The 25,667-nt window shown below is 46.4% G+C and overlaps 1 protein-coding gene across 1 annotated transcript in view; it reads left to right on the forward strand.

The window, feature by feature from the left end:
* PTGFRN (prostaglandin F2 receptor inhibitor) overlaps positions 1-25,667 on the forward strand; it is an 80,716-nt gene that overhangs the window by 43,490 nt on the left and 11,559 nt on the right. Inside the window, exons 4-6 of the mRNA XM_045801418.2 lie at positions 2,367-2,747; positions 14,231-14,656; positions 19,263-19,682. Of these exons, the coding sequence (XP_045657374.1) occupies positions 2,367-2,747; positions 14,231-14,656; positions 19,263-19,682 (1,227 nt within the window). The remainder of the gene's footprint in view (positions 1-2,366; positions 2,748-14,230; positions 14,657-19,262; positions 19,683-25,667) is intronic.

Consider the following 25,667-nt stretch of genomic DNA (forward strand, 5'->3'; position numbering starts at 1 on the left):
ATTTCCAAGTAGCAACGAGTGCAAATGATATTTTAAGATATCTGCAACAATTGCAATGTAATTTGAAAATTTCCCTGACTGCTATTGGGCCTAAGTCCCAGGGACAGATAATACTATAGTGGTTTGTTGCTTGGTTTCGTAATGAGAGGAGATGCTGTATTTCAGGTAGAGATTAGTAAAAACAAAGACAAGATTTTTTTCCCACCCAGGTCACAGACTTCCTAAATTATCTTCTTGGACCCCAGGTTAAGAACCACCACACTAGAGTGCTGGCCTCTCTCTTTTTGTCAACACCTACATTATCCATAACTAGCTTCTTAAATATTCTTATTGCGTTATGTAAACAGCCCAAAGCTCCTTACGCAGTGGGGCTGTGTTATGTATGCAGCAGTACCCCTCCCCCCATGTTAGGAGTGGTCCGCTTCATGTGGATCTTGGTATCTAATTTATGGCTTCAGTTATATCCAACCAGAGAAAGCTTCACCACCACAGGCTTTGTCCGGGGTATCCCCTTGCATTACAAACCCTTAGAAATTACTCTTTTTTTTCCTCCCACCTGCTCCATCCTGTCTCCCAGCTGTGAATTGCCCCCCAATCCAGAACCTTCCAGGAACAATGGTTAGGGATGTGGCTAGCTATTTAGCAACTTGCAGGGAGAAGATTACAAAGTGAACTATTTGGTTGAAGAGACATTTCTGCCAATATTCCTAATGCTAAGAATCCTCTTTCTCTGTACGTGCAGTCCACAGTGTGTATTTACCCCTTCTTCGCTCCACATGGTCCCCTCCTGAGCCTTCTTTGACTTCCAGCCGGCACAGAGGGCCTCCAACAGTGTTCCAGGATCTTTGACCATAGGCATTTTTCTTGGAGGTGTTCAAACCCCACACCGTGCAGGCTCAGAGCTTGGTTTCCATACTGACTCCTCTCAAAAGATGCCCTCCAATTACTTTTGGCCCCTTTAAAGGGGTGAAGGAGATGGAAGAATTTGGAGGGTGGGTGGAGGTGGGAAATCAGACTTTTTCAATTCCCTTTTATAATACTATACCCACATCATTTTCTGTCTTCGTCATGGTGGGTCTTGAACTCGGCCTGTAATCCTTGTTGGAAATGTTGTCAGGCTTTGGAAAAACTCATATGAAAGCAATCTGCTCGAAAGGGCATGGGCTTTGGGGTTGGGCCTTTTCTGGGCCAGGCAGCAGCCTTTGTTGCTGGGTTTACTCAGGATAGCTACTGATGCTGAGCCAGTCTTGGAAGACCAGGGCTGTGCCTTCACTCGAATCCCCTGGGAGGTGTTAGCTATTTCTCATCTAAGCCGTGGTTCCCAGAGCATTACCACGAATTGAATGTTTTTCTACTCTGATTACAGATGTTCAACTTCCTTTTTTTAAAAAAAAGCACTTGAATAAAGTAAAATGTTTGTATGTAAAAAGCTTTGACAGGGGAATGCTGAAACCAGATCTGCCTTGAGACTGACACCAAATACTTCAGTGCTTCATCTAAATATAGGCTACTTTTAATTATCCACACTCATGTGAGAAGGCAGTGTCGTGGATGATCCAAAAGTCATTGTGTTTTGGTTTTAGAAAATCTGCTTTATGTTTGGCTTCAAGGTGGGGGTGTCTAATGGAATAAATGAGGCTCTGCATTTATCCCATTACATTGCATTTCGAGGGCTTGACTCACAAGGCATATTGTCTGGTTTCACTTTCCCGGTCCTTCTGTTTAAGATTTTCTCCTCTTTTACCCAGAAGATGGTTTCACCCTTAGCTCCTGCAGTCCAGCCTCCAACCCCCAGCCCCTGGTCCCCAACTAATAATACACGCCAGTCAGCACGAGCTGTCCTTTCTCTGTAAAATCACCCAAGTCTTAACCATGCACATGGAGAAACTATCATTTTAGTTTGGTGATGTTCCAACTTCTCTTCAAACAAGTGTTAACAGTTAAGAGCAGAGTCCCTGGAGGCAGACAGCCTGCTTTTGAATCCCTGATTTGCCGTGTATTACCTGTGTGACCTTGGGCAAGTTATTTAACTTCTCTGTGCTTCGGTTCCCTTATCAGCAAAATGAAGATAATAATAGTACTTAGCTCCCAGTGTTGTTTGGAAGGTAAACATTTCCAAGGCACTCAGAGCAGTGCCTGGCATTTAGTAAGTGTACGTAAGCGTTTGCTGCTGTTAGTATTTTCATGGAATGAAAAGAAATGTGTTATAATTTCCTTAATTTATTCAGTAACTATTTCTCAAGCACTTAGAATTGCACAAAGCTTTCTAACTTTAATGCCATAAATAAGAACCTAGAAGGAGATGATCTAAAGGGAGGGAGGGGCAAACCTAACCCAGATGATCTAGATGTATTTTGTTTTCCAAGTTCTGCGAGCGGCCGTGGCCAGGAGTGTGTCTGTGGCTGAGGGAAAGGAGCTGGATCTGACCTGCAACATCACAACGGACCGAACAGACGATGTCCGACCCGAGGTCACGTGGTACTTCAGCAGGTCACCCGACAGCACTATGCCTGGCTTGCCCGTGTTGGCGCGGCTGGACCGGGATTCCCTGGTGCACAGCTCTCCTCACGTTGCTTTGAGCCATGTGGATGCACGCTCCTACCATTTACTGGTTCGAGATGTTAGCAAAGAAAACTCCGGCTACTATTTCTGCCACGTGGCGCTCTGGGCACCTGGACACAACAGGAGCTGGCACAAGGTGGCGGAGGCCAGGTCTGCGCCGGCCAGTGTGGACGTGACCTGGCTAGGTGAGTGTCCGGGAAGAGGGCTCTTAGCCTCTGGGGCTTTCCTCCCTCCTCTGGGATATCAGGACTGGTCAGAACGCTGCACCTTTTGCATTATCTTGGCGTTCTTTACATCGGGACAAGCATACCTTAGCCTGGAGAGAGCCCAAGCTGGGGGGAAAGCAAAGCGGGCTGAAATAGAATCTGGCAGGCAAGGGAAATGTTTAGATAATGTGGCCTCAGTTGTCTCAATGCCCTCATTTGAGAGGATATAGTTTCCTTTTGTTGTCAAGATTTGCAGGGTCAGCCCTGCTGAATGGCTCTTTGAAATGGATCTTTGTTGGAGTGAGAGCACTGCTATTCTTCCTTTCCTTTTCCTAGATTCTGAGGTGCTCTCTGGCGGGAGCGGGTGCTTTCCTAAAGCCAGAACAGAAAGAGAATTCCTTCAGTTAACGGAATGTGGTGTTTTTGGTGGTGGTGGTGGTTTTTTTGTTTTTTGTTTTTTCTTAAACCTGAATGCCTTGAAATCCCAAAATGATTTTCTTTGCAGATACCAGTTAAATGGAAGGGCCTTCCTGCCTCCCCAGGCCGTCCTGGTGGGCTCTTTCACCCAGTGGAGGAGCAGAGTGGCTCTCAGCTGTTGGCCTACCGTGACCCTTACTTTATAACAACTTGGCATATATGTGAAATTGTCATACCTTTCTTTCATTCTCATCTTCCCTGGCCCTTATTTTCCTAAATGCTTGCCCTTCAGGCCTATCTTTTCTAATTTTTGTTACTATCTTATAATGGAATACAGGTAAGCTTAAGCAGGATAGGGGCAAGTAGGGGATGGGGTGCTTCGCCTCCCAGCTCTGCCATCACAGAGGTGGAGATGGGCCTACCAGTCAGACGCTTCTGTTCTGAGCTTGCTGTCTCTGCTGTCCCACGGCTGTTCTGAGCCCTGATGCGGGCATTTGGCAACGCTCTGATGTCAGTAGGTATACCAGCACTTTCAAAGCCAGGAAATCATTTCCTCCATCGTCTCATGCTAAACATCCTCCCACCGTGACCCCCGTCTCACACTTCGCTCTTCCTTGTCTCCGCGTCAGATACTCCCGGGTTCGTGGCACATTCACTGTCTGTTTCTTCCTAATAAGCCTTTATTTGGCAGAGAGGGGGAGTTGGCAAGTGGGGATGGGGGTGGGGGGCAGGGAGAAGAGGAGGAATAAGCGAGTGAGCAGAAGGTATGGCCAATTCAGAGTGAGCCCAGGCAGGGTGTTAATCATCCCTGGTAGCAAAGTGATTCTTTGATATCTGCACAGTAAAAGGAGCAGGGTGTATCTGGCGAGCTTTTATTCCTGCCGTCTGAACCCTGTGCGAGAGTCTCGCTATGAAGTACTGAACTGGAACAATGTTGGCCCAGCTAGAACTCTCCTTAGCAACCTTCAAAATAAAACAGATGTTGTCAGCGCCGAAAGAAGATTTTTCATCTCTGGAGCTGAATTTGTCTCACGGCTCTGATGCTTGGTGCATTGTGTGGTGCCGTCAAATCCCAGCGCTGATTCCCGCTACCCCCCCGCCCCCCCTCCACTTAGAATCACAGCTCCGGTGGATTTTTTTTTTTTTTTTTTTTTTTTTTTTTAGAAAGCGCTGCCTGCACTCCAGTGTGAGGGCCTCTTTGAAGTGCTGGTGCACTGATCCCGGCATCGCCCGGGGGAGACGCAGGGACTGTCAGAAAGCAGGAGGGTTGCTCCAAGAGGGAATGGGGCTCTTTTCACTGGAAGGGATTTGTTGGTGGCTATGTCCTCCAGACAGTGAGAAGACATAAAGAGGCTAAATTGTGGGGAAAGGCTCCATTATGATCCTGAGGATCCAGTCGTTTGTTTTCCTGCAGAGTGCCAGCACCCCTGTCATGAGAGTCAGCAGCGTGCTTTAGCTTGACCCACGGAAGGGACGCAGAACCCGCACCTTGCGCAGTGCTTTGCACGTGATGGGCACTGGGTAAACGTTGGCTGAATGTATAGAGAAACCTGGCTAGTGTGAAAGTGTGTGTCTAGGAAAACAAGAGTTGCAAAGACAGCAATAACGTTCAACTTACAGAATATGCAGAGATGTTTGCACGTGGGTAAACCTTCTGGGCACAGCACCTGACCTTTCTCCAGCACCTCCAGTCTGGATTCTGCCCGGAGATGGATGGGCCTGGCCTGCTGCTCTACGATTGTCTCTAGATACACACCATGTATGTGGACGCCTTACCGCATGATCCTGGGGCCTTGAGAAGTGTCCTAAAGAGACAGGAAGACAGGTGACCTTCCAAGGACTCTATTTATGTAGGTCATCTTACGTGATGTGATTATGGGATGTTGGCACAAAAGAGTGCTTGAGAAAGTTGATTCTCTGTGCAGGTGTTATCCAGAACTTCCAGTTTTGCTGCTTGATAGATTAAAAATAAAAATTACTGTATTTCAAACACTCACTGTACACTGGGCCTGGGGCTAAGGGCTTTACATGCGTTAAATATCTGAACCCCACAGTAACCTTGTGAGTGAGGTACTGCCCCTATACCCATCTGAAAACCACTGATTTTTATTTTGCTTATGATTTTGACGGTCAGGATTTAGGGAAGGACTCAACAGAGTTCATCTCTCATGGACACAGGGACAGCTGGGACGAGTAGGGCTGGGGATCCCCTTCTGGGTAGCTTTCTCATGTGCATGACGCTGTGCCCCCAGCCCTCTCCATGTCCACGTGGCATCTCATTCAGGCCCTTTCCACGTGGCTTGGGCTTCTCGCAGCATGCTGTGCTTGGGACAGTCACACTTCTTACATGGTGACTGGCTTCCAAGAGGCAGGAAGTGGAAGTGCCCAGCCAGCGGAAAGCTGTCCCAGGGACTGGCACAGTGTCACTTTAGCTGTTTTCTACGGGTCGGAGCCATCACAGCGTCTGCCCAAGTTCAAGGGGGTAAGGAAGGAGACCCCATCTCTTAATGAGAGAGTAGCAAGGTCACATGGCAAAAGGGCATGGGGGATGGGAAACATTACTGCAGACATCTTTGAAAAATAGAATCTACCAAATGTTGAATGCTGGTTTCTTTTATTTCAAAAGAAATGTTTAAAATGACTTACAGAATTATGTCCCAAAGTCGTCTGTCTCAAGTATTGTCATGTGGAAACATTATGGCTTTGGGAGTCAGCTTTATTCCTGAAACGCTAGAGCCCAGAGTCCTCAAAGCTGGGCCATTCTTGCCCGTGTTTGCTTGGGGTTGGTGCACAGAGCAGAAGAGGGAGTTGAAGCTAATTGGGGTCTTCTCATATGTTCCATCGTGTTAACCAGACAGAGATCAGGGCAGGGATGTGCGTGGGTCCAGTGAGTCCAAGAGCACTTGCAGCAGCGGGAGGTCTGATGATTTTGTAGAGGGTAAGAAAAAGCCTCTTTTACTAGGATTTATGTCCTACTTTTGCAGGAGGGGAAAAAAAAGATTCAAGTTGGCTTGCAAAATGAAGCCCGATTTAAAGTAAGAGGCGTAAAAATAAAATCAAGATCAAAAGGGGTAAAAACAAACCAAAGAATAGATATCGCATGGTGGTTGGGATGCATTCGTTAGCCGCACTTGAGCACTGAATTTGCCTCTGAAGTTTTGAAGAGTTGGAGCAAAGAGAAATGTGACTGCACAGTTCACCTCTGATGAAGGAAACCCGGGAGAGCCAAACTTTTTGTTGGCACTGAATTTATCATGCGCTTTTTTACGTAAGGGCATTGGATAACATAATGGACAGTGCTTTCAACTGTTCTTTTATGAAAGGCTCTGAGTGATTGTTTAAATGGATGTTTCTCATATCCACTCCTTATAAAAGCCGAGGGCATAAATCTTCAGTGTGGGAAGGAGTTTCTGTAAGAAGCTGAGTTACTATGGAGGACAAACGTTGCTTTGTGTCGATCCAATTTAGTATATGGCTAAAACTAAGACTCTGAGGAGGCATGGCTAGCTAATGTGCATAGTAGGCCATCTCTCTCTGCAATCAGCTGTCTCAAATGAGTCTTTGGCACGAGTTGGATACTAATCAGTTTATGGTTGAGCTCTCTGCCCAAAGTACCAGGCTTCTGTGGTGTTAATTGGAGGGCGTTCCACGGGTTTCAGCTACAAGAGCAGGAGGAGGCAGAGCTGAGCTGGGCTTTTTAGTCTTAAGAACCTGATTTGCATTCCTCCCCACTAGAGGACTGTCCCCTCTTCCAGCAGTGTGCCAGCAAGGAAGGTAATTATTTTTCTTTAAAAGGAGCTGCTAATCTGCTCAGTACTTGGTAGAGACTTCAGAGTCCTGGTCCATCCACAGGAGATAAGATTCAGATCTGCAGACGTTATGGGCAAGTATTCTCAGCTCTCCATCCGCGGTTCTCTCTGAGGGCAGAGTAGCAATGGGCAAGTGCTGGAGTCCTGCTCCATCACTTTCTAGGCGTGTTATCTTGGGTGGGTTGCTTTGGTTTCCTTGGTTTCTTGAGATAATGCATATGAAGTGCTTAGCACAGTGCCTGGCACTCAAGGTCTCTGTACGTTCTCAGGGTGGTGATAATGACACTGGTGTTTGGGGAAGGCAGGGTCAGTATGTAACATACTCTTCCACACCGAGTTCTTAACCTAGCTAAGACATACACGTCTGTCTTAGGGCATGGAGGGACGAGGGATGCGTGTTCTGGAAGCAGCTGCTCCCAAGGAGAAGGGGTTAGGCTTACCACACCCAGCCCCCTTCCTGCCCCTGCTCCCCAACCTGGGAATTCATTCTTCCTCCTCTGGGTGCAGCGAGTGAGGATGAAGAGAGAAAAACTGCACCAACGGTCATCCCAATGATACTATTTCCTCCGAAATGGCTAATGCTGAAAGTAGCCTCATAATAAAGGTTCTACGCAGGTGGGGTGAAATGTCTCCCCCAAACAGCAGGCTTTAATAGCCTTGTCTGTTTAAATGTGAGAGAACATTGTTATACAAATGACGGGAGCAGCAACTCTGACAATTAGTCAAGTTGCTCAGCTGCCCCCAGAGCACCTGCCCAGTTCAAGAGAATAGAACCAGCGTCAGCAGAGACAAGGGCACACCTTCTCCTGGTTTCCTTTAACTCGTGCACGCAGCCTGCTTCTCTGATGAGCTCTCCCAAGTTAACGAAGCTTCAAAGCGGATATTAGAACAGGGCCCTGTTGTACACGGTTCGGGATTAGTGCCTCGGCTATGATTACCACTCTCGCCTTCTGGGACAGAGTGGCTTCGAGAAAGCATTAATAACCGGGTGTGTAAGGAGGTTGTGTGGTTTGGTTCTGATGGGAGCCAGGCCATAATTCTGCTCACACGCACCGTGCAAAACCTGAGGCTTCCAACCTGACTCCTCTGGGCTTTGGGTTTTTTGTTTTGCTTTGTTTTTTTTTTTTTCCATTTAGGAAACGTACATGAAAATTGTACCTGTGTCATAAGGTTGTTAAGCTTAAGTGAGAGAAGGCAAGGAAAGCGTACGGCACGGCCCCTGGCATATAGGAAGCCCTCAGTCAACGCCAGCTGCTGTGATCGTCGTTGTCAAACAGGGATGATGATAATACCGCCCTTACGGAATTATTGTGAGAGAAAAAGGCAGTCTATGTGAAAACCTCCAGTGCAGGTCCCTGCACACAGTAGGCACAAAGTATCTGCTTTAATAAATTAGCCAAGGATTCTGACAGTTTTTCACTGTTTTTGAAAGTTGTAACAAGGGAGTTTAGACCCGAAGTCTTTCCTTGGGCAGGGGGCAGGGAGAGGGTTACAGTGTTGGAGGCCCTAGCTTCAGGGGGTGGTGTGTGTATGAGCAGACAGCATCCTGGAGCCAGATTTAGGGAGCAGATCCTTATTTCTAAGAATAGAAGTGATGATGTCATGGTTAGACTGGCCTCAGTATTCTGTGAAAGGGCTTACAATGTGGGTGGGTTGGTTGTTAGTTTTTTTTGTTTTGTTTTGTTTTTTACTTTATATTTTGGAATATAAATTAAAAAAAAAAAAACTAACACAGAAGTAGAAAGAAGCACCAGCTTCAATAATTACCAGTATTTTGCTAATCTATTTCATCTCTCCTCCCTCCTGCATAGAGAGAGACACACACACACACTCTCTTTCTCTCTCTCTCTTTTTCTTCTTCTGGAAGAATTTAAAGCATATCCCAGACACATGTCATTTTGACATTAAGTACTTTAGTATGCATCCTTAACTGATAAGCATTTTTTAAACATCACCACCATTGCATTCTTAGCTGATTTCTTGATGAGATCGAGCAGGATATAGCAGTAATCAGTAGTGATGAAATGCTTATGCCAAAAATGAGCATTTTTATGCAAAATATTGAATATACTCCAATTCAGCAAGCGTGTTAATGTCTTTTATGTACAAGGCGCTACAGGCATAGCACATACAGATGAATTAGGTAGGGGGTCCCTGACCCCAGGCAGAGTCCTATAGAAGGTCCATACGACATATATACAATAATAATCAAAGTTCAAGCAGCATTGAGATAAAATCCTTAGAGAGCAGTAAGCCTGGTGGGTGGTAGGGTCTCTGTGAAGGTTTGTTGAACACGAAGTAGAGGTATGACAGGTGAGTTCAAGGTAGGCATTCTCCGGGACGTAGGAAAGGCTATATAGGAGAGGTACGTGCGCGATGGATTTCAAGGAACAGGCACAGTTTCTGCACAGAATGGTTAAAATTGTCCAACAGCAATAAAGGAAAATGTCTACACGTGCACTAAAACAAAAACCAAAGAAGAACCCACCTGCACTCCCACCACTGTGACTTAGTGGAGCCATTGCTTCTTCAGGAGTGCAAGTCCAAAGTCGACCTGAAAGCCTGGCGGGTAGTTCAGATGACCTTTGAACGTCCTTTAAATGCCTCAAACCTGGGCCATATGAGTTCCCAAGCCAAGAACCCACTGATTTTTGTTTGTCTTTGCATTAGGGTCCTCCCTTTTGGGGGCCTGAGATTTAGTCTTAACAGAGGATGAGACCAACCAGTCAACGAAGAGATTCTTGTCTCCTGCCCGGCTGCAAGTCCTATAACTAGACGTGCACACGCCACAACCCCGCTGTGCTCCCCCTTCTCTCTATTTGGATCCATGGGGTTTAAGCTGACTCACTTGGAGGTGGAGGATGGAGTAGAACAGGGGGGTCTGTTCAGTCATCCATTCAGCAACCAACAGAGTAGGTGTCCCAGGTGCTGAGGCAGAGGGAACAGCAGGAAGGGAGGCAGACAACCGGGAAGCATAGGAGGAGGTGGTTAGGGAATGGCGAGAGGTGTGGTCTCAGTGGAGCGTAGAAAATATATCAGAAGGCAGGAGGCCGTGAGCCCGGACAAATGGGTTAGACTCACACTGATGGGCACTTCGCATGCCAGGCTGGGGAGTGTGTTCTACTCAGGAGGTGAGAAGAAAAGCCACAGGATTGCGCAGCTGGCCTGATTACTGTGTCTGCCTAGACGTGCATTGGGAGGTTATCGTAATTGTCTTGGCTGGAGGCAAAGAGAGCCCGTATGAGGATGGTGCTCATGAGGTTTCCACTTTTGTTCACAGATATTTATAGAGCATCTACTGTGTGGAAGCCCCGGAATGGGAGCGGTGTGAGAGTTAGGGACCCTCAGTGGAGAGTCCAAGATGACACACATTTTAAGCAGAGGTGACCGGGAGAGTGAATGGTGGGTGTGGCAGCAGGAACAGTAATTGGCTAGTTAGGAGGAGGAGTTGGCCATGTCTGTTTGGAGTGGGAGTCATCCGTGTGCACGCGCGTGTGTGTGTGTGAGTGTGTGTATGCATATGAACATGTGCTTGTGTACGTGTGCATGGATATATGAGTGTGTATGTGTATGTGTGTGTGCCTGTATGAATGAGTGTGCCTGTGTATGAATGTGTGTGTGCATGCACGTGTGAGTGTATGTGTGTATGAATATATACTTGTGTATGTACACTGGCACGTGTGTGTGTGTGTGCCTGTGTGCATGTGTGTGCATTGGCAGAGGCGGGGGGGCAGTGAGGGGGTCAGGGTACAAATGTGCTATGCTGGTGACGCCATGGAAGCACGAAACCGAGATGCCTAGAAGGCTGCTCTGTGCCCGTGTTAGGGTCTGAGCCTAAGGAAGAACCCAGGGGAACAGCTGGGTTCTGGAACAAGGAGTGCGCCCTGGATGTGGCCTGGCCAGGGTGTAGGAGGAGAGGGCAAGGGCTGCTCAAGTGGTTGGTGCGGGGGCTAGTTTTGCCCACCTCTTCCACGTGTCCCATAGTCTGACACTGACGTCACTGCTTCTCTACCGTCTTTCGTGCTAGCTTGGACAGCCTTTATTTTCAGAGTGCCACTTTGGAGGACTACGCTCGGGGAAGGAAGTAAACCCTGAAGGACCGAAGGGTTTCTTTTTAAGAGCTGGTGACTGATAAGGAGACAGACAGGAAATTCGACAGGTTGCCTCCTGGCCGGTTGGGTTGTGCTGGTCATCCAGGCTGAGGGGCCTGCCTGTGGGGAGCGGTCTTCCTGGATCAGATCCCTGGTGGCAGGACCACAGCCGTATCATTGCCAGTGACAGCATTCCGTGTTGCTTCAGGTCACGAGCCAGTCAGTGGTCGTGAGAAAATAGGCACTTTAGAAGACAGGGAGCTTGGCTCACCTGTGAGGTGCAGTTGTCCTTGAAAGGTGATAGAAGGGGCATGACCCTGGGTTCAGATTTGCCACTTTTGAGCTGTACGGTCACGTGACTGACCTCTTCAAAGCTCTGGGTGGTGAACAGTAGTTCACAAATACGTACGTATGTGTGTATATACATGTATGACTATGTGGGTCATACACATACGCACATGTACCAGGCACTAGTTGAAGCACTTTTGTGTCTAGTTTTAAGCCTTTTTTAAAAAATGCTTTATTTTTAGGGTGGGGGGATGGATTAGCCCGGTGATGGAACGTATTGCATGGAGCACTGGGTGTTATATGCAAGCAATGAATCACGGAACACTACATCAAAAACTAATGAATTACTGTAGCAGTTCAATAAAGTCTCAAAGGATTTAAAAAAATAAATAAAAATAAAAAATACTTTATTTTTAAGTAATCTCTACACCCAGCATAGGACTCGAATTTACAACCCCGAGATTAAGAGGCGCGTGCTGTGCTGAGCCAGCCGGGCACCCCCGCATATTTTAGCTCTTAATCCTCCCAGCCAGCTTGTGAGCTAGTCACTGTTCCTGTCTCATTTTTACAAGTGAGGCACCAGAGAGGTGAAGGAATGTGCCCAAGCACACAGCAAGCAGATGGCAGAGCCAGGATCCCCACAGGCTGGCTGCACACCCCTGGCTCTTCACCCCTGCTCTATACAGCCTCAGTTTGTCGTGGAGGGTAGCCTGGGAACACGGGAAGGGCCCCTGTGTCATGCTGCACATGGGAGGTGGGCTTCGTGAGTGGCAGCGGCGGCCGCTGCCGTGTCCCAAGCATTGTTGATGGTGCGGCCTTCCGGGCCAGTCCTGACAGAGGGGCGCCATCTTGCCCGGCGCACAGCCAGTTCCTTCCATGGAAGGAACCTGGTTGCCCTGCCGGAGTCCACCAGGAGAGAAGGGTCTGAGGTGTGGGATGTGGGGTCATTCGGAACACCTTGTCTTTTGCACGTGATGGCGCAAAGGCATTTCGGTGGTATTTACTCCACAGTAGGTGTTCCTGCAGAGGCAGCGTCGGGGGGGGGGGGGGGGGACACGCCCGAGCTGTCCAACTGCGGCACACTCGCCTGTCAGGAGGAGGGGCCAGGGTGACGTTCTAGCAGCCCGTGGTGTCTGCACAGTGCCCCCCTCACGACGAGGCGTGCTCCTGCTGGCGGCCGGGTCCCGTTGGTTTGACTGTGTATGCCACAGGGACCACCCTCATTGCGGTTAAATGCTCGTGAAGATGACATTTGAAGGAGTTAGGATTTTGAGTTCTTTCCATTTCCTGGCCACTGAATCATTCTTGGAGAAGTCACGATGTTACACATTTTATTAGAAGCGTAAATCACAAAAGAACAGTTCTTTGACCTCAGCGGTTTATAATCTGAATGAGTCATAAATAAAAGCAACGTTAAATGAAACTAAACAGTTTGATAGAGGTGATGGGAATAAAGATAGTGGTGGCAGATGGAAAGTTCTGTGTAGGGAGAATTCGTGTTCTCCTAGCAGGCCATGGGCCACAAGAGAAAAAACATAGCCTTCTCTAAAAGCCAGGCAGCACACACTGACTGAGTGCCTACTGTCTACAAGGCTGTGTATTTGGAGCTTGGGGACAAGAACTTCAACAAGGCGTCATAACAGGGAGGGGCTGTTGCTGATCAGTGTCCTTCCATGGCTTGTGGGAGCATGGAGAAAGGGGGCCACATTCTGGAGATCCGGGAGGGGACCCCAGAGGAGGTTACACTGAAGAATGAATGGAAGTTTGTAGGGTGATCAAGGGGAGAAGGCCACTGCTGGTAGGCGACCACAGTGGTGTGACACGGTGTGGGGGCTGGAGATCCTCCGGTCATCGGAATGACCTGGGGAGGGGGTGGGGACAGAGGGAGGAAGGAGACAAAGAGGTTCCGATACCAGTTCTTAGCAAGCGTGGAGGAAGGCCTAGCGGTCAGTGAAGACAGACGTGTGGAGTTACAAAAATGGATGAAACGGGCACGGTGAATGTCAGAGGAAGAAGGGATTTCCACGCAAAGGAAGACGAAGAGGGCTGCGACGATGGCAGGGGACACCAGGAGAGGGCTGGCTTTCCTCCCACCCCTGTCAGAGTTTGTACCGGGCCGGGGAGTGGGGTGGTCCTAAGGGAGCAGGCTTTACTAGAGCCAGGATCCGCAGGAGCCAGCTCCGGGGTTGGCAGAATCGTGTGGGAGGGTCTCGTGCGGCCGTGTGAACAGTGTCGTCTGGAGTGTGAGGATGGGTGTTTATTGACCGCTGAGCACAGACTGAGCGGAAAAAGTCAGAGGACCAGGAAAGTGAGAATGAGAATCGGCAGGGGAAATGATGACCTGAGGGCCTTGCGTTTGGAGCCTGGCCAGGGATGGCAGGAACCCAGGCCAGGGTGGGGATTGGCCTCGAGTGCTGGAACGTACTCTGGGTTGGGGTTTTCCTGTGCTGCCCCAGTGGAGCCTCTGGAGGTCTGTGGGCACCGCTTGGCATTCCGCACAAAACCTTGGTGGAGCGTGAGCACCGAGCGTCTTAGATCCTTCTTGGAGGACTAACTTCCTAGGGAAACCCTATGGAAAGGTCCAGACTCTCGGATTGCGGACGTTTGGCTTCTGGCTTTGGAAGGTGGCCTGGGGACTGTAGTGGTGGCAGCATCGTACAAGGTTTGCCATAACAACCTCTTTCTGGATCCTTCCTCTCCAGGGTGAAGACTTTCATTTCCATCACTGTAGTTAGTAGGAGGGGCATTTGCTTGTCAGGACAAGAGTGGCACTCGTCTTGTTCCTTTTGCTAATTCTTAGTGCGTTGCTGTCTGATTTTTCTTTTTTTTTTTTAATCCCGGCCCCTCTCTTGTTCAGAACCAGACTACCAGGTGTACTTGAATGCTTCGAAAGTCCCCGAGTTTTCAGACGACCTCACAGAGCTGGAGTGCCGCATAGTGGACATGAAGAGCTCGGAGGCCAGCGTCCGCTTCACCGTGTCCTGGTACTACAGGGTGAACCGGCGCAGTGACGACGTGGTGGCCAGCGAGCTGCTTGCGGTCATGAACGGGGACTGGACGCTGAAGTACGGAGACAGGAGCAAGCAGCGCGCCCAGGACGGAGACTTCATTTTTTCTAAGGAGCACACGGACACGTTCAGTTTCCGAATCCAAAGGACTACAGAGGAAGACAGGGGCAATTATTACTGTGTTGTGTCTGCGTGGACCAGGCAGCGTAACGACAGCTGGGTGAAGAGCAAGGATGTCTTCTCCAAACCCGTCACCATATTTTGGGCGTCCGAAGGTAGGCGCTTTATTCTTGTTCACGGAGGTTTGGGGTTTTCGTTTTGGCCCAGGTATCCCACTGTGTGGTTTTAGATGCTGGGTCTCCCTGCTAGGAATCCAAGAACATGCTAGGAATCCAGAATAGGATGAACCCCTTTAAGATGCTGATGCTGGCGAAGGCTCAGTCCAGTGAGAGAGCTGGTGCCTGGTGGGTGGTAGACGATCATCTCAACGGTGCCCCTTGACACTGTTGCTCTGCTGGGTGGTCTTGGGCCTTGGGGGTGTGTTCATGTCTGCAAGCTCCTGCAAATTTGGGGGGGGGGGACAGACCATCACACCTGCCCCTGAGGTGCCAGTCATCTCTTCAGAGAGATGGTTTCCGGGCAGGGCTGACAAGAACTTGAGGGAAACAGTGTCTTTGTGACATCTCCACCCGATGCTCAGAGCACTGTGTGCCCTGGGACATCAGACTTGTCCAGTCTGACACTACAGGAAGCCCAGGCCTCCTAGGTCCCCCTTGTGCCCTGGGTGTGAAGTACCACATACCCCTCGACACACCTCAGTTGACTGATTGGCACCCCCTGCCTGTCCCCGACCCCAAACAGGGCCCTCTCGGACTCGGCAGACTCTCCTGTTGCCTGCCACTCAGCTTGGAAAGTTCCTTTCTCTTTCCCACATTAAACAGGACCAACCTCGCTCTCCACTGAGACCGCCGTTCGTCCTGGGGTCTCCTGAGCGGAGGTGTTTTCTCCCCATGTTCCTCATACAGTGGGGCCTGTTCATCAGCTCGTCCCCCCCACCTTGGACTCCTGGGTCCTCCTCGTTCCCTCGGGGAAGTGGTTAACTTTTGTTTTGCAGCCACGCTCTCAAGTACTCTCACTGACTCGTAGCTTCTTCCATGCACAACGCTGGCCCACACTTGGAATGTGCCTCAGATTACCTAAGGACCTTTAAAAAAAAACACTGATGCTTGAGTCCCACCCAAGGTCCTATCTTAGTTGGCCTGAGGGTGTGTGCAGTCTGAGCATTGGAATTTTTTCTTTTTAAGATTTTATTTATTTATTTATTTATTTATTTATTTATTTATTTATTTATTTATTTATTTATTTATTTATTTATGGGAGAGAGCATGCGTGCACACAAATGGGGAGAGGGACAGAGGGGGAGAGAGAATCTCCAACAGACTCCAGCCAAGCATGGATCCCTATGCGGGGCTCTATGCCACAACCCTGAGATCATGACCTGAGCAGAAACCAGGAGTTGGATGCCTAACCGACTGAGCCACCCAGGCACCCCTGGGCATTGGAATTTTTAAGCCAGTTCTCCTGAGCAGCGAGGGTTGGGAACCCTGGTGAAGATCAGCCTTTCCTTCTCAGTCCCCTGTCCTCCTCTTGAATCATCATGTCTTCTGTCTGGTTTGGTCATTTCCTCCTGTGCTCACACCGTACAGGAGACCATCTCAGTTGTGACAACTGAAAGCCCTCCGTGCTCTCAATTCCAGGCATCCTGTTCTCTAAACATACCTTCTGTTTTTCTACATCACTCCCTCCACTACTCTAGCATCACCCCTTCAACCCCACCAGACTGGCTGTCCATGAACCCTACCATCTTATGTTGGCCCCCATTTCTCTCTCATGTAGCCGGACTAGTTGTCCAGGGCAGCCCAGTCTACACCTGTTGCCCTGTGTCATCTCTAATAGCACCCTCTCCATTCTTAGATATGTTCAGGGGTGGAAGGGAGGATAAGATGGGCAGTCACCCACTTAAATTCCCGGCCAGCTGTAACACCCGTTGCACCCCGAGCTTCCTTGTCCCGCTCTTGTTTGCATTATATTCTGGCCAAACCACAAGCCAGTTCAAAGCCAACCTTCTGCTACCTCCCTGCCTACATTTGTCGTTGGATAAAAACATTTAAACGTGTTGACTAGCTTCACTTTAAATCTGTGATCATTTATGTCAACGGGGCTCTCAGCGCTGCCTGGAAATTGTTCTGCATTTCCATAATCTGTTTACTTCCCTCCTCTCCAAAACGATTATTGCATACCACCTTCTCTGTCTGAAAACCTCCTCTCCCAGCTTATTCTCCAGCTGTTGGTCCTGGGTTCCCTTTCCTTAAAGAAACAGAAACAATCAGGAGAATTTCTACACACTTGCCCCCGGCCCGTGTCCTAGCAAAAGCCAACCCCTCTCACTGGTCGGGTGCGTGGCCCCTCTCTCTTATGTCATCAACATTCCTCTCTTTTCTGGACCTTTCCTGTGGGCCTATAAACATTGTTAGACCTCCTGTTCCTGTTTTTGTACTTTATAAAGTAATTTTGATCTCACTTCTCCCTCTGTCTTCCCTTCCCCAAACCCCTTTGCCCCCACCCATTGCTCTTTCTTTCCTTTTATAGCCAAAGCATTTGATTTGTCTGTATTCCGTGTCTCCACTTTCTCTCTTCCTGTTCTCTCTGGCAGACTTTTGCCCCTGGTCCTCGTGTTAAGATCAGTAGTGACTGACATCCTGCAAAATCCAATTGTTTGTTATCTCACTTGGCTTAGCAGGATTTAACACAGGTGGTCATTCCCTCCTCCCAGAAATACCTTGGTTTTTCCTTGGCTGTGGGATGCCACCCGCTCTGGGCTTTCCTCCCACCTCACAGCAACTCCTTCTCCGCCTCCTTTGCTGGATCCTCTTCATTTCCTGACCCTGAGACATGAGACTGCCTGAGGACATAGTCCTTGGACTTCTTTTCGTTGACTTCCCTCCCTTGGTGATGTCTTCTAACCTCGTGAATTGAAATGTCACTTACACACCAGTAACTCCCAAATGTATATTTCTGCCCCAGACTTCTTTCCAGAATGCCAGATTCAGCACTCTGTTGCCTTGTTGACACCTCCGTTTGCCTAAGGGGCATCTCAAACTCTTGTTCAAAATGGCGCTTCTAGTCTTCTTTTGGCCTTCTCTGGCACCTTCGTTGTAGTCGTTCAGTCTAAAACCTTCATCCTCCATTCCTCATTCTTCTGGGGCAAGGCTCTCAGAGTCTTGCCACTGCCACGCTCCCCTGTTAGCAAGCCACCACCATCTCCTGCCTGGATTGTATCACGGCTCTCCTGACTGTTCTTGCTTCCGCCCTTGCACGCGGCAGCTGGAGCAGTCTTGTTAAAATGTCAGTCAGATCATGAGACTCCTCTGCCCTAACCTTCAAAGGCTACCCATCTCACTCAAAGCAAAACCCAGAGTCCTGTTGGTAGCCTTGCACGCCCTGTGGCAACTAGCTGCCATTACCTTCTGACCTCACCTATAACTCTCCCCAGCGCTCCCTCCTCTTCATCTCCTCTGCCTTGCCCATGGTTCCTCCAACACAACAGGCATACCTCTGCCTTTTGGCTTTCTGCTTGCTCTTCCCTCCGCCTAGAATGCTGTTCCCCGACATGGATACAGGGCTTGTTCCCTCACCTTCTCAACTCCTTGATGACTTGTCGCTCGATCCCTGGCTACTCTCTCTAAAATTGCGTTGTCTCTCCCTGCCCCCCCCCCCACTCTTTCTCCTCTTTCCATGCTTTATTCTCTCAAACATTTACCACCATCTAACCATACTATATATTTTACTTATTTATTTTGTTCACCTTCTTCCACTAGAATATAAATGGAGGGACTTCTGTATGCTTTGTTTACGGTGGCATTCCCAGTGCCTGGAATACGGGAGGCTCTCACTCAGTACTTGTTTAATGAGTGGGTGGATTGCCAAACTCACAGGAGAATCGGGAAAGAATGTGGCTGGCTCAGTGGAACCTTAGGAATCTGTGATCCTGGAGAAACACTATAACACACGTGTTCTGCTTAATAGGTTTGGTGGAACAACTTTTCCCACAAAGCCCAACATAAAAAATTCATTTTCTAACTAGACAGATTATAGAATTAATAATCTTATTAAAGGATAAAAAGTATGTGTTTAATTCATTTATTCATTCATTCAACAAATATTTAAGTACCCTCCAAGTGCCCGACATTGAGCAGTTGTAATAGAGATGGCTTCTAATGTATATATGCTCAGGGATTTCCTTTTTCACAGAGAAGCAGGGAGTAACGTACTTAAACCTAAAGTTAGTGTAGCCATGGACACTTGCTCAAAATGTTAAAATGGCATCTCTGTAGAAATCACTAGATCGGCAGGTGTGTGTTCCAGTCACCTGACTAATCATCTGTTCTGTACCGTGACCATGATATGATTAAACAGAAGGAACCCATTGCTGTGCTTTTCCAAGCAGACATTCCCTGCACCCGGCAGAACCTCGGGCTGAGGAGGCCCCTGGCATGGGTCTAGGGCCTGCCCTGGGTGTTCAGGCACAGTTCGTCCTATTCATGAAGAGTGAGCCCTGCCTCACATCCTGGAGGGTACCGGCAGCCTCCCAGATTCCCTCACACCCATTAAATCGTTGCACACCGTTCTGCTTCCTCCAGCGTGGTGCTTTGTAGCCTGCTTCCAGATACACGTGATTTTCTTTCTGAGTTTCCAGGTTTTCTGAAGTGCTATTGTGCGGCAGTTTGCGAATAAATTCCAATTTCCTTGTCGTGCTTTCAGATGCCTATCCATTTTCACTGGCCCTGTTGGAAATCACCTCTTTCTGGTACTTCATTCCAGATTCTGTGCTCGTGGTGAAGGCAAGGCAGCCAAAGCCTTTCTTTGCTGCAGGAAATACATTTGAGATGACTTGCAAAGTGTCTTCTAAGAATATTAAGTCACCACGCTACTCTGTTCTCATCACCGCTGAGAAGCCTGTGGGGGACCTCTCCAGTCCCAACGAAACCAAGTACATCATCTCCCTGGACCAGGATTCTGTGGTAAAGCTGGAGAATTGGACAGACGCATCACGGGTGGATGGCGTTGTGTTAGAGAAAGTGCAGGAAGATGAATTTCGCTACCGAATGTACCAGACTCAGGTCTCGGATGCGGGGCTGTACCGCTGCATGGTGACAGCCTGGTCTCCTGTCAGGGGCAGCCTGTGGCGAGAAGCAGCCACCAGTCTCTCCAATCCCATTGAGATTGACTTCCAAACTGCAGGTGAGCCGGGAACCCTGTTGAACCATGGACTGAACTAGAACGCAACCCTAGGATTTTGAGCCAGTGGCCAATTTCTCTTAAACAGCTTTCTTTATTGAGATGTAATTCACATGCCATACAGTTTACCCATTTAAAGGGTATCATTCAGTGGCTTCCAGTATATTCACAGAGTTGTGCAACCATCACCACATTTGATTTGTAGAGCATTTTCATTATACCCTGAAGAAATGCTGTCTCCCTTAGCTGACACCCTTCAATTCCCAGCCCTCCAGCAACCACTCATGTACTTTCTGTCTCTATCAGCTTGCCTGTTCTGGACGTTTTACATTACATTGATGGAATATAATACATGGTCCTCATGTCTGTTTTCTTTCACTGTAACATAGTGTTTTTCTCTTTCTTTCCTCTCCTTTCCTCTCCTTTCCTTTTTTTCTTTCTTTCTCTTTCTCTTTCTTTTCTTTTTTCTTTTCTTTCCTTTCCTTTTCTTCCTTTCCTTCCTTCCTTCCTTCCTTCCTTCCTTCCTTCCTTCCTTCCTTCCTTCCTTCTTTTCTTTTTCTTTCTTTCTTTCTTTCTTTCTTTCTTTCTTTCTTTCTTTCTTTCTTTCTTTCTTTCTTTCTTTCTTTCTTTCTTTTTCTTGTCCCTATTCTTAGTTGTTATACAGTGTTTTCGAGAATCATCTCTGTTATAGCATGTATCACTACGTCACTCCTTTTTATGACTGAATAATACTCCACAGTCTGGAGACACACATGTTGTTTGTCCGTTTATCAGCTAATGGCCATTCGGGTGTTTCCAGTTCTTGGACTATTAGGAATGATCCTGTGAACATTTGTGTACAAATTTTTGTGTGCACCTACCACCCTTATTTCCTTTTTTAAATAGATGAACCCAAACTCAGCTATTTTAGCTCCTTTAGAGAACACAGTGGAGTGTAAATAAAGAGAAGAGGGCACTGGACCTCCAGAGGGCTTCCGTGATTTGTCACACATGCAAGGAAGGTCCAGAGCCAAGTTCATCAGGGATCCCTAGGACTGAAGATGATGGGCACTATTTTTGGCCTGACTTACAGAGCAGTCTTTCGACACAGGGGATAAGTATCCCAGCCTTGTTCCTCACCTGGCTTTGGGACTGGAAAAAATGTCCCATCAATTAGTCGAGTTGCCAGAGCTGTGGTGGTATGGATGAATGTATCTGTCAGCCAGCTCGTTAAGGATAGTTACTGGTGGTGTTCATGTGTGGCAGGGTTAATTAAAACAAGGGCATTTTTGTGTCTATTTGGAATTGATTTTGTTCTTGGTTAACTAAAATGTTTTTATGTTATAGGATGGAAAGAAAGGTCAACTTTTTTAAATGGTATGGACACATATTCTCAAGTAGAAATATTTCTTATCTGTGTAATTCATTAAACTCCTCTGAAATATCTGTGTGTGTGTGTGTGTGTGTGTGTGTGTGTGTGTGTGTGTGTGTGTGTTTTAGCAGGTAGATATTTAAAAGTTTTTGATTCCCCAATTTTATTTAGGATATAAAGATAAAAAATCATCATTTATGAGTTTAGTACTGAATGTTTTCACTATATCTGCCGTAGATTCTAGTTAGAAAATTCTGAATGTGTAAATTTATACTCACCTGTAAAAATTCATGTATTAATTGAATCAGCATAATGAATACTAGATATTTGTTGAATTACATGATTACCTTTTAGAGTAAAGGTAAACTAGACCTTAAAGTTAATTTTTTTCTATTAAAGTTTTTTATTGATATTATTTTGTATTAATATAGACTATTTCTATATATGTATAATGAAATTATCTTCTAGCATCCTCCAAGCTGTTAACATTTAGATTAATAAAGAGAAAATATTGACTTAAACGCTTAGATTTGGAAAGAGCAAAGAAAGTGCAGGTTTCTTTTATTGTGTATCTGCTTGTTTGTTTTCTAATAATAGCTTCATTGAATTATAGTTAAAATAAAATTCACCCATGTAGAGTGTACAATTGAGTGGTTTTTAGTATATTCACAGAGTCGTGTGGCCATCGCCACGATCTTATTCCAGAGTTTTTAACCACTCCAGAAAGAAACTGTATACCCGTGAGTACTCACTCCCCACCCCCAGCCCCTGACAGCCACTAATCTTTCTATCGCTGGAGATTTATCTCTTCTCGACGTTTCACATAAATTGAATCATGTATGCGGACTTTTGGAACTGGCTTCTTTCATTTGACATAACGTTTTCCAGGTCCATCCTCGTTATAGCATGCGTCCGTACTTCGTTCTTTTCTGTGGCTGAACAATACTCCCTCGTGTGGATGGACCACGTGTTGTTGGTTAGGTTGTTTCCACCCTTGCGGCTACTGTGAATAATGCTGACATACATATTAGTGTACAAGTTTTGGGGAGGATGTCAGAGTTCATTTCTCACTTAGGAGCGGTGCTGGGTCCTACAGGCTCTGTTTAACTCTGAGGAACCTCCAAACTGTGTTCCAAAGCAGCTGTACCGTGTTATATCCCCACCGTGATGCATGAGGGCTCTGCGCGCACCACATCCTCACTAACCCTGTTATCCTCTGTCATTGTCATCCTGGGCAACCTGGTGAGCCTGAGGGCATGAAGCTGTAGTTTATTGTGGTTTTAATTTGCATTTTTCTAACGACGGTTGATGTTAAGCATCTTTTCATGTAGTTATTGGTCGTGTGTATATCTTCTGTGGAGAAATGTCTGTTCGGATTGTTTGCCCATTTTTAAATTGACTTATTTATCTTTTCATTGTTGATTAGTCCGGTTTTTCACAGAGGCTGGATACAAGCCCCTTAACAGATACATGGTTTAAAAATATCTTCCCCCACTCTGTGGGTAGTTTTTTCATTTTGCTCATGGTGTCCCTTGAAGCACCCAAGCTTGTCATTTTGACGAAGTCCAATTTATTTTTCTTTTTGTTGCTTATGTGTTTTGTGCCTTATCTAAGAAACCATTGCCTGATCCAAGGTTGTGAAGATTTATGCCTCTGTTTTCTTCTAAGGAATTTGACAGTTTCAGCTCTTACATTTAGTGCTGTGACCTGTTCTAGTTAATTTTTATAAGATATTTTATTTATTTATTTGAGAGAGAGAGAGAGAGAGCACACATGAGCCAGGGTGGAGGGGTGGCTGGCAGGGAGGGACAAAGGGAGAAGGAGAAGCAGACTCCCTGCTGAGCAGGGAGCCCAACGCAGGGCTTGATCCCAGGACCCTGAGATCATGACCTGAGCCGAAGGCAGATGCTTAACTGACTGAGCCACCCACGTGCCCTGATTTTTGTGTGTAGTAGAGGATAGGATTCAGCTTTATTCTTTTGCATGTGAACACCCAGCTGTTCTCACACCATTTGTTGAATAGCCTCTTCCTTCCCCCTTGACTTGTCTTGGCACACTTGTCAAGAATCATTTAACCATGAATGTAAGGAGTTTTATTGACTGCCAGTTCCGTTGCATTGCTCTGTATGCCTTTTCCTATACCGGGACCACATTGTTTGATTACTGTAGCTTTGTAGTAAATCTTGAAATCAAGAAGTATGAGCCTTCCAACTTTGTTCTTTTTCAAGTTTGTTTTGGGTTATTCTAGGTCCCTTGTATTTCTGTATGAATTTTAGGCTCACCCATTAATTTCTGCAAAGATGACAGCTGGGACTTTGCTAGGAATTGTGTTGAATCTGTAGACCAGTTTGGAGAGTATTGCCATTTAACAGTATTCCTTCCGGTCCATCAACATGGAACATCTTTCTCTTTATTTGGGTCTTTAATTTCTGTCAGTGGTGTTCTGTAGTTGTCAGTGTATAAATCTTGAACTTATTTCATTAAATTTCTCCGAAGTATTTTATTTTTTGATGCTATCGTAAATGGAATTGTTCTCAATTTCCTTTTCTGTTTATTCGTTGCAAATATATAGAAACACAGCTGACTTATATATATGATGTTGGATTCTGCAAGCTTGCTGGACTTACTATTAGTTTTAATTGTTTTTTGGTTGATTCCTTAGGGTGTTTTAAATACAATAAAACAGCATCTGTGAATAAAGACAATTTTACTTTTTCCCTTCCAAACTGAATACCTTCTAATTCTTTTTCTTGCGTAATTGCCCTGGCTAGTGCCTCTAGGATAATGTAGAATAGTAGTGGCACAAGTGGACATCCTTGTCTTGTTCCTGATCTTACAGGGAAAGTTCTCAGTCTTTTTGCATTAAAAATCATTGTAACTGTGGGTTTGTTTGTTTGTTTGTTTGTTTCCTCATAGATGTCTTTTATTGAGTTGGGGAAGTTTCCCTTCATCAGTGGTTTGTTGAGTGTTTTTACCATGAAGAGATGTTGGATGTTGTCAGATGCTCTTTCTGTGTCTATTGAGAGTCAGATGATTATGTGGTTTTTGTCTTTTATTTGTGTGTCTGTGTTATATAGTCTGTAGGAGTTTATTCCATCTTGTTTTACATTTGTTATTTGATGTTTCTCTAGAATTGTTATGGGAAACAGGGGAGACATAAAATCTTCTGTATTTCTGGGTGAGGGATGGGTATTGAATCTATTTCTCAATTCTTTACATCTCTGCATAACAGACAAAATGACTGTAGCTTCCAGGTTGAATACACTGGCTAAGATTTTTATTTTATTTAGTCCACGGAGTTGTCATGGCCAGTTTATGGTTTAATTAGGAGAAGTTGCCTTCCGATTCACCCAGCACCGTGCCCTCTCCCTGAATGGCTCCCAGAAAATACTGACTTGCTCCTAAAGGGTCTTCACTTCCTAAAAATCAGCAGCAACACCGTAAGACACAGATAGCAAAGGGGTCCTTCCTGGTGTCTACCTTTCTATCCCCTGGTTTTGGGGTACTTGCCTCTTGGTATGAGGACCGTGTTTCCCAAAGGGTGCTGCTGAGTCATGAATTTCACTGACCCAAAGTGTCAGGGAGGAAATACGGATTAAATGTTATGGTGTTCAAGGTGTTGGCCTTTAAAAAAGGATAATAATAAAGTTTTTCTCCTTAGTAGAGAAAACTTGAAAATATGGTAAAGTAGAAAGAAGAAAGAGAATTAGCTAAAACCTACCCAACCCTGTTAATATGTGTTGTTTATCGTCGTAGAAATTTTCCCTTGCATGTTTTCTTCATGGCTGTATATACAATTTTGTGGTCTGCTTTCCTCCCTTTAACCTTCTAAGATAAGCGGTTTTCATGTTAAAACTAATTCTAGGTAAATAACAACTTTAATGACTACACCTCCTAGAATTTATTTAGTCATTTTACCCTGTTGATGGATGTGCAGATGGTCTGCCATTTTGGCTTTCACAAGAATACTCCTATTTACAGCGCTTTTTAGGGGCTGGAGTTAGAACATGGTTCTGTCAATGTTTGTGTTTAAAAGCTGAGTGTGGGCCATGTACTCTCTGCAGACTAGGAATTGCGGGACATCTAGTGACTCTGGTCCACTTAAATTTTCCGTGCTGTAGTCTGTCATCCGTGAAGTTAACCAGACAAATACCCTCGCAAAAACAGCATTACCACAGAAATTGACCATAATAAAAATATTTCCAAGCCTGGGATAATGACCCACATTAACAGTGCGTTGTTGATTTCATTAGAAGGAAATCCACTGCTGTGACTATTTTACAATGAAGGCCTTTTCCCAGACCCATGTCCGCATGGTGAGCCCCAGCACAAATGCTCTGTTGTTCCCACAGCCGCAGCCACTAGGGGAAATGAGAGCCATAACTTGTGACCTAGAAGGCATTTAGGGTTTTCTTTGGAAATATAAAGAAAAGAAAGTGAAATTTGTCCAAATTGGTAAGTCTTTCTGTGCTGTTTCAAATTTAGAAACCTAAATCCATTACGAGGATCTTAATGTTTTATCATTTTGTGGTCCCTTAGAAGGGGTCTCGGACACTTGAAGAAAACCCTTTGGTGTAGCTCTGTTTATTACCATGAAATTTCTAGTCAGAGAAAAAACATGGTCCTTGTTGTTCACC

The sequence above is a fragment of the Ursus americanus genome, chromosome 12 (genome assembly GCF_024610735.1).
Source record: "Ursus americanus isolate L20-20 chromosome 12, mUrsAme1.1.p, whole genome shotgun sequence".
Classification (NCBI taxonomy): Eukaryota; Metazoa; Chordata; class Mammalia; order Carnivora; family Ursidae; genus Ursus; species Ursus americanus.